Source organism: Canis lupus, chromosome 7 (genome assembly GCF_011100685.1).
Source record: "Canis lupus familiaris isolate Mischka breed German Shepherd chromosome 7, alternate assembly UU_Cfam_GSD_1.0, whole genome shotgun sequence".
NCBI lineage: Eukaryota > Metazoa > Chordata > Mammalia > Carnivora > Canidae > Canis > Canis lupus.
The window spans coordinates 17,979,013-17,997,668 of record NC_049228.1 but is presented as its reverse complement, the minus strand read 5'-3'; the positions used below and the strand labels follow the sequence as shown (position 1 = coordinate 17,997,668).

At 39.5% G+C, this 18,656-nt stretch overlaps 1 protein-coding gene across 3 annotated transcripts in view; it reads left to right on the top strand.

Moving 5' to 3' along the window:
- Positions 1 to 18,656, top strand: part of NIBAN1 (niban apoptosis regulator 1) — a 213,365-nt gene that overhangs the window by 118,235 nt on the left and 76,474 nt on the right. For all 3 annotated transcript variants that reach the window (XM_038542292.1, XM_038542294.1, XM_038542293.1), the window contains 3 exons: positions 7,164 to 7,294; positions 10,038 to 10,169; positions 14,139 to 14,253. In XM_038542292.1, coding sequence (XP_038398220.1) covers positions 7,164 to 7,294; positions 10,038 to 10,169; positions 14,139 to 14,253 — 378 coding nt within the window. The remainder of the gene's footprint in view (positions 1 to 7,163; positions 7,295 to 10,037; positions 10,170 to 14,138; positions 14,254 to 18,656) is intronic.

The window sequence follows — 18,656 nt, the reverse complement described above, 5'->3', positions numbered from 1 at the left end:
TTAGTTCAATTATGGAGAATCCAATTTATCCCCATTCTCTAAGGCATTTACTAGAAGAGAGAGTCCTTGGGCATTATTCTGTGTAATTAGATTTTTGCACCTTTGTATTGTGAATTGGGATTTCTGATTTCTCCACCCTAAGGTGCAAAGTGATAATGCGACTAAAGCTGACGTTATAATTCATCAGGACTTATAAATGTTTAAATTTATAATTTGAGACACTCTGGGGAAAATAAACAATAGTGGATATTATACCCTATTTTATAAATATTAAAAAATTTTACTTTTTAGAGCTGCTTTTCTCATCCCCCTAAATTAATCTTCACCAGAAGCCTCAATAGTTTTTAAGAAAATGTGTCAAAGACTTAGTTAATCCTCTTCTCATGTGTGGATTTGGCCAAGTTTTCAGGAAATAGCCAGTTTGTTAAAATAAATCTGTTTAAAAAATGTTTTGTATTTGAGTCTCCTGGGTGGCTCAGTTGGTTAGGCTTCTGCCTTCAGGTCAGTTCATAATTCTGAGGTCCTGAGATTGAGCCCGTGTTGGGCTCTCTACTCAGCAAGGAACCTGCTTCTCCCTCTTCTTCTATGCCTCCTCCATCCTGGTCCCCACTCCTGCTCTCTCATTCACAAATAAGTAAATAAAATATTTTTTAAAAATTTGGGGGGGCACCTGGGTGGCTCATTTGGTTAAGCATCTGCCTTCAGCTCAGGTCATGATCCTGGAGTTCTGGGATCGAGTTCTGCATCAGGCTCCCTGCTCATCAAGGAGTCTGCTTCTCCCTCTCCCTCTGCTGCTCCCCTCTGCTCCTGCTCTCTCTCTTTCAAATGAGTAAATAAAATATTTTTTGAAAAAAAAAAAAAAAAAGGGCAGCCCGAGTAGCTCGGTGGTTTAGCGCCGCCTTCAACCCAGGGCCTGATTCTGGAGACCCGGGATTGAGTCCCGCGTCAGACTCCCTGCATGGGGCCTGCTTCTCCCTCTGCCTGTGTCTCTGCCTCTCTCTCTGTGTCTCTCATGAATAAATAAATAAAATCTTTTAAAATTTTTTTGTATTTTTCTTCTTCATGGTAACAATAAAAATGTAATATCTGAAAAGATGATTTTGAGGGGGTAATATCATAGGAAAAAAACAAAGATGAAATGTTAAATAAATAAAACTGGATACAAAATATAATATTCTCAGGGTACCTGGGTGGCTCTGTCTGTTAAGTGTCTGCCTTTGGCTGAGGTCATGATCTCGGGGTCCTGGGATGGAGCCCCCACATCAGACTCCTTGCTCAGAGGGGAGCCCGCTTCTCCCTATCTCTCTGCCTGCTGCTCCCCTCTGCTCATGCTCTCTCTCTGTCAAATAAATAAATAAAATCTTTTAAAAAAACACAAAAAACCCCCACAAAATACAATATTCTAAACTATTAAAATATTATTTAAAAAATTAGAAGGAAATATAGCAAAAATCATATTTGGATTTTTCTTTTATCTTTCTGTACTTATGAGTTGTTTTTCTAACAGTGTTTGAGCAGGGCACAATCTGTATTTCAGAGAAGATTTTAGGATATATTATAGTTATATTGACACTGCAAGTGATGGGAAAACTAGGAATAATCCACTATAAATAGTATCATTCAAGAAAGGAAATGAATGGTAAGGATTAGATTTGAGTTGAATTACTACAGAACTGGAAGGTTAATAAAGAAACACCTAGAATGAAAAAATATACAAATCTTTCAGGTTGTTCAGATTTTATGTAAGTTTTACCTCATGTAAGACTTCATATACTTCCCACGATTACACATTGGTCAAGAAAAACAAACAAAGGAAAGCTTTTGTTTGTAAATAATTTCCCACATATAATTTTATGGACAAAATTCATCTAAAATCTTAAAAGGAATTAATAAGTTTGATTTAAAAAAAAATGAGTCAAGCTTTGAGAGTGTACATTTTCAATAATAAATAATCAGGGGGCACCTGGATGGTTTAGTCGGTTAAGTGTCTGACTCTTGATTTTGACACAAGTGGTCATCTCATGGGTCATGGGGTCATGAGATCGAACCTCATTCATTCATGGGCTCTGTGCTCAGCAGGGAGTCTGCTTGAAGATTCTCTCCATCTCCCTCTCCCCCCACTTGCTCACACTTTCTTTCTAAAAAAATTTAAAAAATTAATAAACCTTAAAAATATATATATTTGAGCTGAGAACTATGCCTTTCTCCTTTCTGAGGACATTGGCATGGGTTTCAAGATTATGATGCATTGTGCTTTGCTTTACTCTTAAATATTTACTCAGCTATTCTTTCATTCATTCAACAAATATTTGCTGAGTACATAAATACAGTATACCCTTGGAGGAGAGATAAGTTATATTTAAACAGCTGTCACAAAGTGGAGCACAGTTTTGGGAGAACACAAAAGAAGGTGAGATTGTTTCCACCTAGGGAGAGCCAACTTCTTTCTGGGTTGGAATCACCATCTGGGCTTAAAGGGTCTGTAAGTGGCTGGCGAGACATTTAGGGGGAGAAAGGAGGGATGAAGACATGAGCATGTACAGGGACAAGGAAATTTCGTTTAAGTAGGAGAGGTAGGAAGTCAGGACAGTTGGGGCCAGATCACAGAGCCTTTGGTGCTGGCCTAAGTGGTTACTACTTAGGCCAATGGGGAACTGTTGAGGTTTTTATTTTTTATTTTTTATTTTTTATTATTTTTTTGCTGTTGTTAAGGTTTTTATGAAGGTGCTGACATGACCTTGTAGTCACATGTCAAGTGAAACTTGTCAGGCCAGGACCCAGAGGACCAAACTGTCATGACCATGAGGTAGACCTCTGATGGTTTTCAAAAGAGTTTCTTGGGATCATTAAAGGCAAGACTTGGTTCTGAAGGATGATTCCCCCCTCTAACACCTGGACCTTGCTAATTTGGGCCAGCTTTCTCGTGAGTGGGGCCATGGTAGCCATCTTGGGCTCATCCTCTCATGTTCTGCTCCATCAGCCCTGAACTCACTCTGGCCGATCCCCCGAACCTGCCTCTGCCGCATCAACCAAGCTTTGGCTTATTTCCCATCATCTTCCAGGGTCTGTGGATCAGCACTGGCATTCCCCACTTCCCTCTCTGACTTTGACGTTTTTGTGCCTCTCTTAGAGCTGACAGCTAGTACTTTTGTTGTTGTTGTTGTCTGTTTGTTTGTTTGTGATACTGAGGGCAGATTAAGAGACTTTTATTGTGTTGAAGGTGTGCTGGTTGGGATGGGGCCAAGTGAATGGATCAAGAAATATTGTGGGAGTAGAAGTGCCAAGATCTGATTATTGAATATGTGGGCATGAAAGAGAAGGAATCAAGGGACAGTGTTGAGTTTTTGAGGCTGTACAACTTTGAACGGCTTTAAAGGGGCCAGAAAATAACTTTTCTGACTTTTCAAAATTGAACTGAACCTATGTGTTGAAGATAGAGCCATTGAAGAGTCTTCTTTCAGCTTTGGTACTGATTAGCCCGAAGGGTATTATGAACAGCTTGGTCAAGCTAGTTGTGCCAACATAATGCCCTGCACAGACTGTAATAATTGAGTAGGATTGGAAGAAATATGTGTGTGCCAACTATGCTGGTGTATGAAAATGTGGAAGAAGCCCTCCATTGATTCTAGTTACTGATTATCCTCTTTTTAAGTGAGAAACTTAGTACTGTGTTTTACAATTTAGGAAAAAGAATGTGACAACAAACCACAGCAGGGGTTGAGGAGGTAGATAAAGGCAGTTCAATACTTATGAATCTTGGAAACTGTGAAAAATAAGCTGCTTTTGGCTGAGCATATTTTGTGTGGTACCCATGGGCTGATCCACTTATTTGAATGTTTTCATAGTGGAATGTTAAATAATAGTAATAATAGTCAAAACTTATTGAGCAAATAGTGTCAAGCACTGCTCTAGGCACTTTTTAATTTATAGAATATCTCATTTAATCCTCACAAAACCTGTGGAAATGGGCATTTTATCCATTTTGCACATGAGAAAATTGAGGCTCAGGGAGATTGGCTCAATGTAATACAGTTACTAACTCATGCTTTTCAATTTGGTTCATGAATACCAATGATTTATTTAGTTGGTTTCCATTCAGGGATGCACTGAGCGTCCCTTACATTTCTGGAACATCTGTGAAAATGTGGGTTTTGTTTTGTTTTGAACCTGCAGTGGTGGGATGGCTGTTCTGTATGCATGCAGCTGGGGGGGATGGCCCCAGTTAGAGTTATACAAGGCAACCTGCTTTTGTCTTCTCCCTGATTCCTTAGTTCAGCTTGAGAACCTTCCCCTGGTAGTTGGCTTGGGTACCCATCACCATTATCATCATTGATCTAATTACTATTAAAATTTTCTTTTTTTTTAAATCTTTTAAAAAATGTTTATTTATTTATGATAGTCACAGAGAGAGAGAGAGAGAGAGAGGCAGAGACACAGGCAGAGGGAGAAGCAGGCTCCATGCACCAGAAGCCTGACGTGGGATTCGATCCCGGGTCTCCAGGATCGCACCCTGGGCCAAAGGCAGGCGCTAAACCGCTGTGCCACCCAGGGATCCCGATCTAATTACTATTGATTATTGAGCACCTTCTATGTGCCAGCTACTATGCTGAGCATTTTACTGTATTATTTCATGAATAACTACAATAATGCTATGATATTGCTCCTCTTGTCTTCATTTTATATGAGAATTAACTTGCATAAGGTCCCATTGCTGGTAAGAAGCAGAGATGGCACTCAAACCCATGTCTATCTGACTTCAGAGTCCATCATCCTAACTACAGTGTATTTTCCTCAACACTAGGCTTTTCTCTAAACGTCAAGATCTGTACTTAGCCATTCCTATAATTAGCTTCAGAGGTTTAAATAGGCTTAATCTAAAATCTAGATACATTTGAGAATCATTTTATATTCTTTTCCGCCTAGAACTTATGATATTGTTAGCTGTTTGATTCACATTTTGAACCAGTCATTAGGTTAATTACCAAAGGATGCTATAATCCCTTTTTTATAAATGCTGCCTGGTGGAAGATGTGTTGATACTCAAATCACAAGCATTTTTCTCATACATTGGGAGGGAGTGGTGGCATCATAACACCTCAGTACAAACAGGGCACCCTTCAGTGAGGCTTTGTGATGTGGCAGGAAGTCAAGTTTCAAAGCTTTGTAGAGCTCATCATAAAATGGCATCCACCTTCTTTCATTTAAATCCAAGTGCTTGCAAGAGTGCAAAAATTAATATCATAAATTAGCAGGATGCTCTTCTGCTAGACAAAATAATGGTCACTTAGTCCCAAAGGGCAAATGTTGTTAATTGTTTATATGTTTCGGCGAGGTGAGACTCATTCTTATGGTGGGAATTTCTAAAGATATCCCACTCCTATGTAAGAAAATTATAGGAAAGGAAATAGAATTGTATTTCTTATGCACTAATAAAAGCTAATAAAAATATTAACCAATTAGATAATTATAAAGCCTAAGTATATTAAAGTGTTATGCAAATACTGATTAATAGTCATACCATAGACTCAGAGAGCAAGCAAAAGCATGCCTGATTCAAATTATAGGAGCTTTTATTTGCATTTCTACAGAACCTATTATTAATGGGTCTCAAAGCACCTTTCAAGTGATAGTTATTAAAGCCCATAAATATGGCCCAAAAGTGTCATTTTATTGAGGGAATAAGCAAGAATTCCCCTTTACCTCTTACATAGTAAGAGATCTAAATGCCTGAGCTAAAGTAGGATTCTTCATATAAAGAGATTACTCATTCACTATGGGTGTTTGGAGCTATGATTACATAGGTATAGAAATTGGCAGCTATGAATTCATGGTTTTCATATTGAATATCTCAGTCTATGTGGTTAGAACTTTTCACTTATTTTTGAAATTTTACATGCATGGTAGCTCTAAACAAATCTTGCCAGTATATTTTAATATTTCTCTGTGACTATTATCAAATTCGAAAACAAAAATTATGCCAAGTTCACATGAAAGTATTTAAAAATATTTTGGAATGTTATATCAGGTTTATTTTTTCTCAAGATAATATCTTACTCCAAGGACTAACAGCTTATAAGCACAGTCAGTGGAAACTGTGTTTATTTCTCTACTTTGTAGCAAGTCCTTGGAAGATTGTAAGGATTTCTAATCCATCTCAGAATATTCCTTTTCCCCTTCTCCTCAATTTCTTTATCTCATTTCCCTCCTTTGCAACTTCCCTACTCTCTAAAGCTAAGCACAGGTTGGAAGAGCTCAAGAATATTCCTAGTCCCTGACTGTTCCTCTTCTTCCATCTTGAGTCTTCAAACTATCCCCTTCCCCGCCATGATTGATCGAGCTTTATTTTCTGCTGGTGCTGAGAGATCATAATGCATTTGCTGGTCACTATTGTAAGGCAGCCATACTCATGGTTATGCTTCTATGTCATGTAGTTTACAAGAAAAGCATGGACTAGTGAGCACCTTCCTTTAGAGTTAGAGACACTGGAGCCCAAAGAGAATAAGGGACTTGACTCAGGTCATCCAGCTGATTTCTGTCTCCCTGGAATTGGGACCACAGCTCAGGTCGCTAGACTCTTAAACTCAAGCTTTTTCCTCTGCCTCATAATGATTATAAAAGACCTTGAGTCACACAAAAAAATTAAGCCAGAAACATAAGGGGCAGACCTAGAAAAAACAGTTTGTTGATTTTATCAAGGGCCATGGGTCAGCAAGATGAGATAGAGCCTCAGGGATCTGAAGAAAAATGGAATGATGTGTGTGTGGAGTTGAAATGGTGGACCCTGGGATTATTGGGTAAGAGCTGGATGACTGGAGGTAGAGGGGAATGAAGAGCAAGCTAAAGTAGAGAACTGCGTAAGGTAGAATGGTAGTTGTAGAAGGATTTAGAAGGATGGCTGAGTTTATGGCCATGGCAATGGGTTGTTGGTATAAGATGAAAAAACTTCTATCAATTACTGGATGGATGGTCCTTAGGGACAGCAGAGTTTCTCAGGGTGATGTCAGAGGGGAGGGAGAGATAAAGGCACGTATGGCATGTTAGAAAGTTCTCAGAGAATGTGAACTAATAACAAATCCCTGGGAAACAGCGGTATTAGAGGAGTAGATATGTGTCTATTCTGTAAGAGATGTTCCATTTCTAATTTCTGATTTTTACTTTTCTAGGGAAAACTGAGGCTACTATCAAAAACTTCAGTCCCTTTTATAGTCGCCAGTATGCTGTTGCTTTCTGCAATCATGTACGCAGTGAAGTAGAACAGCAAAGAGATTTAACATCACAATTTTTGAAGACCAAGGTAACCCATGAACATTTGGTTGATGATTTTTCCCATGCTTTATAAGTCATCATATTTCTGGAATAAACAGTAATCTGAATGGCAGTTAAAAATAATCTGTTCTCAAATCATTTCCATGGTCAAAAAACTCTATTTGCTTAGAAGTTAGAATGCATGGTTTCTTGTTGATGGTGTAATCCATATAAAAAGAAAACTAGTATGGTTGAATTTTTTTTTGTTTTTCCTGCACTGATGCTTTAATATCAGAAAATTTGACTTGCTAGTCAAATAGTGATGTTCAACTTAAAAAAAGTCATAATTTTAGTGCCTCATATTATGGGCATTTTTGTTTTGGTCATTGATAAATATGATTTTCTCTTCTAATCCCCCAAACTTATTCTTTCTTCTTTGCTCCATGATAATAAATACCTACCACCTCAACAAATATTTATTGACACCTACAGGTGTCATGCCCTGTTCCAAGATTTGGGGATCAAGACAAAATCTTGTCTTTCCTGTATATGTTCAAAAGTAAAAGACAGACAGTAAACAAATAAATGAACATCAGGCAATATCAGGTCATAATAAGTGTTCAAAATAAAATAAAGCAGGAGACTTACTCCTGCAAATGATCAGGGAAGCCCTCTGTGAAGATGAAATTCAAGCAGAAACTGGAACTGAAATAAGAGTAAGCTGTGTGAATATCTGTGGGATGTGGAGTAATCAGTGCAAAGGCCCTGAAGCAGTCATAAGCACATCAGGAAGGCTATGTGCTGAGAGCAGTGTGAGCAAGAGAGAAGGGATGATAAATGACTACAGAGTGAAAGGACCAGACCATGGAGGAGCTATAAACTGTGATAAGGGTCTTTATTATAAATGGGAAGGGAAGCTATTGGAGGATATCGAATACAGAGTAACACAATTTTCAGCAATCTCTCTGGCTTTTCTATAGTGAACGGACCATGATGATGGATAAGAGGGGAACTTGGAGACTGGTGAGGAGAACACTGTAGCAGTGCAAAAGAAGGGTGAAGTCAAGCTGGATTAGGTGGTGATGATAGCAGTTGTAAGGAAAGGTCCAAGTCAAGATGTACTTGAGATAGAGCTGATGGAACTTGCTGATGGATTGGATAAGACATAATAGAAGCACAGAGAAAATCAGTAATGACTTCTTGGTTTTTAGCCTGAGCAAATAAATACATGGAGTTGCCTTTTACTCAGAAGAAAGAGTCAGAAGTGGGTGGGAATCACAAGTTCCCTTTATTTGCCATATAAGTTTGAGATGCTTATTTGACAAACACCTGTGGAAATATTGGAGACATAGTTAGTTGACATTTGGAGACCAGGAAAAGAAGAAGCATTCAGTGAAATGGATCGACAAGAAATAGCCTTGAAGGAGGAGAAAATTAGGAAACAGGAATGTGCCAGAAGGCAATAAAGAAGGGCTTACTAGAAGGAGGGAGTGATAAATGGGTCAGGTATTGCTCAGAGGTTAAGTTGACCAATAGATTTAGCAGCCTGGGTGTGTAGGGATAACTGGGTGTCATTCCCATAAAACTGATTCTCACAATATAGGGAGCTTGTTAAAAACGCAAAGTTTGGCCCCCACCCTCAGAGATTCTGGGACAGTAAGTCTAGGGTAAGGCCACATTTTGAACAAGTGTATCAGTTGATTTGAGTGACCCAGTTTAAAAAAAAAATTGCCACACATAAAACTATAAAGTTCAGCCTATATATAGTTTCAATCTCATTTAAAGAGAAGAGTGAGATCCTCTCTTACCTGTTAATGAGGCAAGATAGGAAACTGCCTCTTTAATTTTCACGACAGAATAAATTCAGAAGGCAATTTAGTTCATCCCTTAGCCAATTCTTAAAAAGATTAGCATATCTGCCTTCTCCGTATGGTTCATGTAAATTTTGCTTGAAAGTGGAGGAATACATTTCCAAAAGAACTTTGATTATTTTAATAAAGGAAAAATAGATGTAAATTCACTGACCTGTGAAAGACAGGAGGCCCATTCCTGTGTTTTAAGATAATATGGAGATTTTACCATGAGCCAGAAGGGGAATTATTCCTTGCACGGTTAGCTCAAAGGGAGACCTGAGAATCTAACAGAGACTTCCCTATAGCACATATGTCATCAGGGTGAACGAGGAGTCCTCAGAATTTTATTTAAGTAGAAAGGTAGAAGTGAAGTTCATTGACTTGCCTGCTTGTTCTTCAACCAGAAAGCGAACATGGTCTCCTTAAGGAACACAGGGATGGAGTAAGTGTTTATAGTCTGGGTCCCCAGGGACTAGGATCTGGGGACACCATTGAACACTGACCCTTGAGGCTATACCTGAAAGTATGGTGGATAAGGGAGCAGCCTGTTGATTTTTCAGGCATATCTGTTTTCGGGCATATTCAAGGTGTTGGGGTCTATAGCCACAATTCACCTCTTCCAGTGTTTAACAAAGATCATAAGTGACATGTATAGGAGGCACAGCCTTATTACTATAATCCCTTCTACTGCTTCTCTTCTTGTAGCATAATGGGTGGAAAGGGAAGTCACGAACATGTCAATAAGACAAGTGTTTGCATTTGGTGAGAGGGAAGAGGAAGGGGAAGTGTGGAGGGAGACAGGGGAAACAACATTTTTCCCAGGATCTCAGCACAAGATAGTTTCCTAAAACATTCCTTGAACTCCCATGGATAGATTTAGTGGTAGTGTGCTATGTTATCTTTTGTTGTAATAATTAATTCTGTTCACCTTCTTTACAGCCGCCACTGGAGCCTGGAACTGTTTTGTATGAAGCAGAGCTATCACAGTTTGCTGAAGACATAAAGAAATGGAAGGAGCGGTACATTGTGATTAAAAATGATTTTGCTGTGGAGAGCTATGAGAACAAAGAGGTAAGATATTTCCTTGTTTGGACTGGTTCTTGCGATCTTCTTCACCATTGGCTTGGTTGATGAAAATGCCCTCTCCTTTAAGAAGGATTCCTTCAGTAAGCACTCACTCATGCAGCTACTCATGTCAGTTAACATGTTTACTGAATGCCTATCATACGCCAAGTGTTATGGAAGGTTCTGAGCCTTTAACTGCTAGTGAAACATGCTTGCAGTCTAGTGGGCAAGACAGACTTTGCACGAGTAATTGGAAGTGAGTGTGAAAATACATTACACTGAGTGACCAGTGCCGGAGCCTTTCCTAGGATCATTCAGCTTCAAGGTCTTTGCCAGTCACTGCCCTGATATCTCTCCTTCTCTGCTCAACGTCTCTATGTCTTCCTACTGGTAAGCCTCCTATGCGACACAGAGCTGAGTTACTTCATAAGACTATGACTGCATTTGCACAGGTTCCTAGGAATCCAGACATTTCTGTGCTTTACTCCACTTGTACTTCTGGACTTTTTTCATTTAACTTCTTTTTTTTCTGGTTATCATATTAGTTTTCTGTAAAATAACTAGATGACTGGGATGCCTGGGTGGCTCAGCTGTAGAGTGTCTGCCTTTGGCTCAGGGCTTGATCCTGAGATCTGGAATCAGGTATCACATCGGGCTCCCTGTGGGGAGCCTGCTTTTCCCTTGCCTATGTCTCTGCCTCTCTCTCTCTCTCTGTCTGTCTGTCTCTTGTGAATAATAAATAAAATCTTTAAAAATATGTATTTAAAAAAGAAAACTGAAAGCTTTAAAAAAATAACCAGATGACTGTCTAATAGAGTATGTCTGTAAACCGTGGAGAAAATGAGGTCATGTGAAAAGTGCCTAGCACCTGGGAGGACTTCAGTTTTTGTTGGTTCCTGTTTCTTTCCAAACGTGGGGAGATCATTTGGTCTAGAAATAAAAACACTTGGCAGTGAAATGGGAAAACGTAAGTTTAGGTTGAGCCTCACTCAGTCCCACTGGAGAGTCAGGCTGAATGATCCCACTGGTTCCTTCCAGATCTCGCACTGTCCACGTGGTTAGTCTACATAGATCCTCAAGCTCCTTTTGGAGCGAATGGTTACTGTTTATCAATGAAAGGTAGTGATAGGTTTAAAACTCTGCCTTCCTGACAGCAAGTTTAAGAGTAGTCAGGACAACCTCCGTGGATACTTTGGGTAATACCTCTGATGCTAAACCTTTAGGAAGAGACCTCAGACTGACAGGTCCATGTGTTTCCTTTCCATTTCTAATGGGAAATAGAAATAAAATAGAGTTTGAACTTACTCCACAGGCTACAGGCAATGGTCAAGCGCTCTTTTAGGTAGTCTCATTCTTTTCAACATTCATGACGCTAATATCTTCTCTGCTTATCTATCTATATTAGGACTTTATTTTTTTTATATTAGGACTTTATTGAATACTTGATTTGCTCTCAAAAGCAAAGTATCATTGCACTACATACCATAATGTCAATAATAATAAATCACCTCAGAGGTGCCTGGGTGGCTCAGTGGGTTATAGTCAGGTCATGATCCCGAGGTCCTGGATTCGAGCCCCAGGTCAGGCTCCCTGCTCAGCGGGGAGTCGGAGTCCGCTTCTCTCTCTCCCTCTGCTCCTCCTCCCACTCATGCTCTCTCTCTCAAATAAATAAATCTTTAAAAATAAAATAAATCACTTCATATTTTGTATGGCACATTACATTACAAAGTTCTTTTAGGGAAGCTTGAGAAGAGGCAGTAGAACATGATGGTTAATATAATGTGCTTTGAATCACATCTTTGCCAGCAATTAGATATGTGTCCTTGCATAGGTTATAAATCTCCTTGAGCTTCAATTTTCTCACCTGTAAAATGGTGAATATGATCCATCCCTTCATGACAATGTTGTTGTAAGGATTAAACAAATGACTATATGACTATGAATATTGAAGCACTTAGCATATGGCCAACACTAGCAAGAGCTTAATGTAGAGCCATGGCAGTATGATTATTACTAACTACTAACTAATTGGAAGGAAACACTCATAGAGCTTGCTTTTGGATTTATTAAGGATTTCACTATATTTGGTGATTTTGGTGTTTTTTCCTTCTAATTTTCAGTTTTCCAAGCTTGCTCCAACTTCCAATTTATGGACTGTATTGCTTTCTTGGCTTTGCTCATTGTTTTTAAATAAACTTGTTCAGTTTGTTAAGTTATGGGTAGTGAATTTGGTAATAGCTATATATATTTTTAACTTGGAAATTTTACAGGGATGCCTGGTGGGGCACCTCAGAGGCTCCTCAGTCAGTTAAAAACTTGGAAATTTTTAAAAATGCCCATGCAGTTTGCCATAATTCCTCAAAGTTATAATAATATCCTGTTTTTTTAATGTATGGAAGGGCATTTTTTTGAGTTATATAAGAGTTATATATTAAGTACTATAAATTGCCTGTTACTTCTTTGAGAGTCCAGTTTTGGCAGGTACTTAAGCAGGAAAAAATGAAGCTTTCTTCTTTGATAATCAAGCCTTACTTCCTGTTCATTTTCTGGACAGACCTGGGTATGAATCCGGGAATTTGTCACCAACTCACCACTGGGCCATTGGCAAGTCTTTGAGAGCTTCACTTTTCTCATTTATAAAATGGAGATAATAACTAATTCATAGTGCTGTTTTGAGGATTAAATAACATAATGTTTATAAAACCCAGATTGGGGCCTGTTAGAACATATGACACAATTCAGTCTTAAACCAGTCTGAACTGACCTGCTTCTAGACTTTCTCAAAGTCACAGCTTTAGATTCTTCTCTAAGGAAGTGCCTAAGTCCCTGATGTACTTCTTACAAATGGAAAACAACCTTCTTAGATATGCAAGAATTTGTTTTGTTTGGGATTCTTCACATGCCATCTTATTGATGGAGAATGTGTTACTGTTATTCTGATTATGTTGCCTTGATCAACATTATTTTAGTTTTCCCCAAGAGCACACTCTAGATTTTGGGTTATACAGTTTTCTGGTTTCAATTCTCAACTTGCTTTTAGGCTGCTACTCTCAAAATTTTGTCTTGACTTAAACCCTCCTATCAGATGCACATACTTAAATTTTACCTTGTCTGGGGATCCCTGGGTGGCGCAGCGGTTTAGTGCCTGCCTTTGGCCTAGGGCAGCAATCCTGGAGACCCGGGATTGAGTCCCGCGTCGGGCTCCCAGTGCATGGAGCCTGCTTCTCCCTCTGCCTGTGTCTCTGCCTCTCTCTCTCTCTCTCTGTGACTATCGTAAATAAATAAAAATTTAAAAAAAATTTTTTTACCTTATCTGGTTGTCCTCGTGAGTTGAACTGCTTGTGAGCATTTAGCAGTTCTCTGAACCTCTTTAACATTTCCCAAACAGCAGAGCTTTTTGTCTGCTGGCCAGAATTTGTTCTGATGCCATGATGTTGCATTTCCATCCCCGATCATGGTACTGCAAAACCATCTTAACGTGGTGGCATGTCTTACCACGGCAACATTTTTATGCTTTTGGTGAAAATCCATGGCAGCCATAATTGCACTTACATGTCCTACATGTGATTAGTCATCTGTCCCCAAGCATTTTGTTCAGTTAAGTGTCTGTATGTATCATCACCCTTGTGGTCATAAGAATGATTCAGGTGCTAGCATCTGAAATGGTAAGTGTGGTACAGGATTTCGAGAAGTTACAGAGATTATGTTTTCCCCACTTGAGAAACACATCTGGAGTGAAAATCCTGAGATTAAGGACTCTGATTTACCATGTTGTGACTGTCACTAAAGCAATACCTTATGAGTTACAGGTATGCAAAACATATTTTTAACTATGTGGCTCTTACTTAGAGACATAGTGTAGGAATTGCTATCTCTGAGTGTATGTGCTCATGTCTATTTCTGATATTCCTGATATTTCCCAAAAATCCAAATGGGGAAAAGAAATCACTTATTCATATTTTTTTTTCTCCCCAGGCCTATCAGAGAGGAGTGGCTCCTAAAAGCCGAATTCTCCCAGCTGGTGGCAAGGTGTTAACTTCAGAAAATGAATATAATTTGTTATCTGATCGGTTTTTTCCAGACCCTCTTGGTGAGTCGCTGAGCATTCTTTCTCAAGGCAAAATTACTGTCATGGAAAGAGTACTGAACTTTAAATTTAGAGGCTGGATTTCTATCTAGTTCTGTGACACTTTTCCCCAGCCATTGCTGAACCTCTTTGGTTTCTGATTCTCCGACTCTAGGCTCTTGAACTTAAAAATCTAGAAGGATGTTTCCAGCTGTAACACACTTGGATTCTCACATATTCCACTTTTTCCATGTAGAGAAAGTGATGGATACTATAGAGACCAAATAGCGCATTTCATAAAGATTCATGAACTGTGGATAATAACTCCATCTGGCTTTTTGTAAATCATACTGCACAGTAATTACTTGGTTTCTTGAAGAGAGCCCTGGTTCTTATTAATGGGCATAATCATATCATTAGAATTTATGGAGAAAAATATAATCATTTTATCAGTTGTTATTTTTGTGTAGAGTGCTTAGCATGGTGTTTTTAATACGATTAGTATGTGGACCATAAACCTAGATTAACACACTATTACTAAGTAATTCAAGCTAAAACAACACTTTATGTGCACTATACATATTATTATATTTTCTTTCAACATCTACTTGTATGTCATCTTGGCTCTGGAGCTGCTGCTAGAAATGGGAATGCCAACTTGATGACTCTTCAGAATCTGTCCAGTTAGAACCTTTCAATGAAATCAGTCAGAATAGACAATAGATTTATTGGTTTATTGGTGAAATCATATCAGAAGGAATGAGTAGGAATAAAAAACACAAGGCCTGTGTGACTAATGCCATCTGACCCAAGGCTTCTAATTGGGATATTTCAATGACTTTTTTTATTGTATGGTGTGGCTCTCTGAGTTTTAAAAATAGGATATTCAAAAATAAAAAATAAAAATAGAATATTCTACAGTAGATCACTTGTGATATCTTTGTAACTCAACTCAGAAAAAATGCAGATTAATGGCATCTGGAAAATTGTTGTAAAATATTAAATGAGAGATAACTAGAGGCTAAGAAGAGCCAATTTTATGGGGCTTGCTGAAGCTTTTAAATGCAAAGGGTCAGTGTTGGCTTTTGAGTTGTTTGTACAAAACCATGACATATAGGAAAAGACAAGAAATTGTTTCATAAAACCATGTTGATCTGGAACACTTGCTGTGTGATACTAATTCAAGGGGAAAGAATAAAGGCAAATGAAGATGGGAGGCATTAACCTCACTTGAAAAAAAGCACTAGAGGTTATAAATAAATATGTCTTCTTCACACAGTATTCTAAGATGGTGTAGCAATAATGCCTTCGTATTTTGCGAAAGTGATTCACTTACTTGACATTTTGTTAGAATCTAGTTTGCTGCAAACAACAAAAGAGTCAAATACACAAGGCTTTATTATTTTGCTGAAAATATTTCGGATTTTACAAGTCCAGGGCTGGTATGACAGTTCCATAAATATCAGGGACTCTTTTAGCTTTCTCTCCCTTTATCTCTAGGTTGTGGTCCTTATTGATAGTCTACCGGGGCTGTTGGAGGTCAGTCATGGTTTTCTTATTCCAGATAGTAGGAAGGAGAAAAGGGAACGAGGTGGAGACATTCTCTCTCTCCCTCTCTTTTTTAAGATTTTATTTATTTATTCATGAGAGACGCAGAGATATAGGCAGAGGGAGAAGCAGGCTCCCCTCAGGGAGCCCGGAGTGGGACTCGATTACAATCATGCCCTGAGCCAAAGGCAGACATTCAACTGCAGAGCCACCCAGGAATCCTGAGACCTTCCTTCTCTTTAAGAACACTTCAGGAAGTTTCACTGTCACTCTTGTTTCTAGTGGCTGGAACACACCAAGCTACAACGGAAGCTGCAAATGTAATCTTTATCTGACATGGTCACTTGCTCAACTGAAAATTAAGGATTTTTATAACTAAGAAAGAAGGGGAAAAATAGATAATGACACGTATTGGTGTGGTCTGGAACCGACGGCCAAAAGAGAATTCTTGAGGCATCTGTGGTCTAAAAAGTGATTTCAGAAAAGAACAGGACTGGATCTGTGGGCAGAAAGAGCTACCCCAGGGTTGTGAGGAGTGACTGATTATATGCAAAGGGGTTAGGGGAGGTAAGGGGGGGTGTCCAAAAGGACTTTCATATGCTAAAGAAGACTTCCGGATACTGGAGGCCTGGCTATTGTCAAGCTAAAGTGGTTTTTTCTTCTAGTAAGGCATTAACATTAAGACAGTTCGGAGCTTCCTTCTACTCTGCCTATCTCAGGTCCTTGTCAATGGGCTGCAGGTCATAAAGAAATTTATTTTTTTTTTACTTTCCCTTCTGTCTCAGTTTCCCACATCACTTGTGGAAGAGAGGGTGATATTAGAGCTCCAGGAAATTGAGTTATGGGTCTCTGGAAGTTAGGCTATTGATTAAGAATGCTTTTTCCTGGGAAATCACTCAGACATCAGTAAACTGATGGAGACTCCTGTCATGCAGGACTGTCACCTCCGTCAGTTTACCATGTTTTTCCCTTCCCTTAGTTTTAGGGCAGCCAAGAGTGCCTGAGGAATGTCACACACAGCCCACCTGGATGTGGGGGGAGCGAGGGCAGTTTGCAAGGTGTCAGCTTGTGCTTTGTGCTTTGTCCTCAACTTGCCTTCAGCTCTCTCATCAGATAATGTGTCACGACTAGAAGTCTGTGCTACCAAATTTGATCATTCATTTTTTTGTTCATGTATACATTGACTCATTCTCATATTATGTACCAGGTAGTTTATGAGGTACTGGTGCACCAAAGTTTGTGCTTCTAGTACATTCTACTTTGTTATCTTCAGATTTCAGGACATTGAAACACAGTCCCCATATATGCCCAAGAAATCTATTTATTTATCCTTTTTTTTTAAAGATTGATTGATTGATTGATTGATTGACTGATTCATGAGAGACACAGAGAAAGAGAGGCAGAGACACAGTCAGAGGGAGAAACAGGCTCCATGCAGGGAGCGCGATGTGAGAGGATCCCGGGACCCGGGGAATCACGCCCTAAGCCAAAGGCAGAGGTTCAACCGCTAAGTCACCCAGGCATCCCATCTATCCAGTCCTGATTGATTAATTTGCCAGTAGCAAGACTGTTCTGGAGTCTCCCAGGTGGCTCTGGGTACCTAGTACGCCTAGTGTTCTCAGTGGCCTTAGAGAGTACTTTTGTTCTTCCCTTCCCTGAGACTGGTGCCTATTTTATGTAGACAGAGAGCACAGAGCTAATAATAAACTGGGGGTCATTTAACTGAGAGTAATGCATGGAAGGGAATACAATTTAGGTAGGAATCTGAATAGTTTAGCATGGTTTAACAGGAGTTTCTTAGAATTAATTTTGAGGTCAGTGGTAAAAGTCCATTGTTTAAAGCTTTTAAAATTTCCTAGGGCAGGGGATCCCTGGGTGGCGCAGCGGTTTGGCGCCTGCCTTTGGCCCAGGGCGCGATCCTGGAGACCCGGGATCGAATCCCACATCGGGCTCCCGGTGCATGGAGCCTGCTTCTCCCTCTGCCTGTGTCTCTGCCTCTCTCTCTCTCACTGTGTGCCTATCATAAATAAAAAAAAAAAAAAAAAAAAATTTAAAATTTCCTAGGGCAATATAGCACATTTATTCAAACAAATTGTAGTTGAATATCCACTCTCTGTTTTACAGTGGATACAAAGGCTGAGCAAACAAAGACATATAAGGTGCAGTTTCCATCCTCTTAGAGCTCCAGGGCAGTGGTACTGCTTCCTGGGGAGGAGAACTGGGAGAAGCAGTAAGGGAGCTCATCTCACTCTGTGCCTACCCTGAGCGTAAGTGCCAGACATGAAAACAGATCTTTACAATATTTAGGGATAACAAGGTAAGGAGCACCCAACTCTGTCTCTCGTGGCATGAGGAGCTGCCAACAAAAGGCATCCTAGAGGAGCAGCTTTTTTTTTTTAAGGATTTTATTTATTTATTCATGAGAGACACAGAGAGAGGCAGAGACACAGGCAGAGGGAGAAGCAGGCTCCCCATGGGGAGCCTGATAATGGGACTCGATCCCAGGACCCTGGGATCACATCCTGAGCCAAAGGCAGAGGCTCAACCACTGAGCCACCCAGGTGCCCCATAGGAGCAGCTTTTGAATTGACTTTTGAAGGATGAATGAGAATCTTCCAGGCAGAAGCATGATGGAAACAATAGAGGAAAAAGTAACAAGACCTGCAAAAACAACATTCCGTATCAGAATGGATGACCACACCAAAGAAGAGGAGAGACTAGTAAAAATGGAGTGAAACCAGGACAGAACAGGGCAAACACCAATACTTCACAGGGTGATGGAGAGAAGGGGCAGAGGAACCAATAAAGCTGACCAAGAAGAAACAATTTTTTTTTTTAATTTTTATTTATTCATGATAGTCACACAGAGAGAGAGAGAG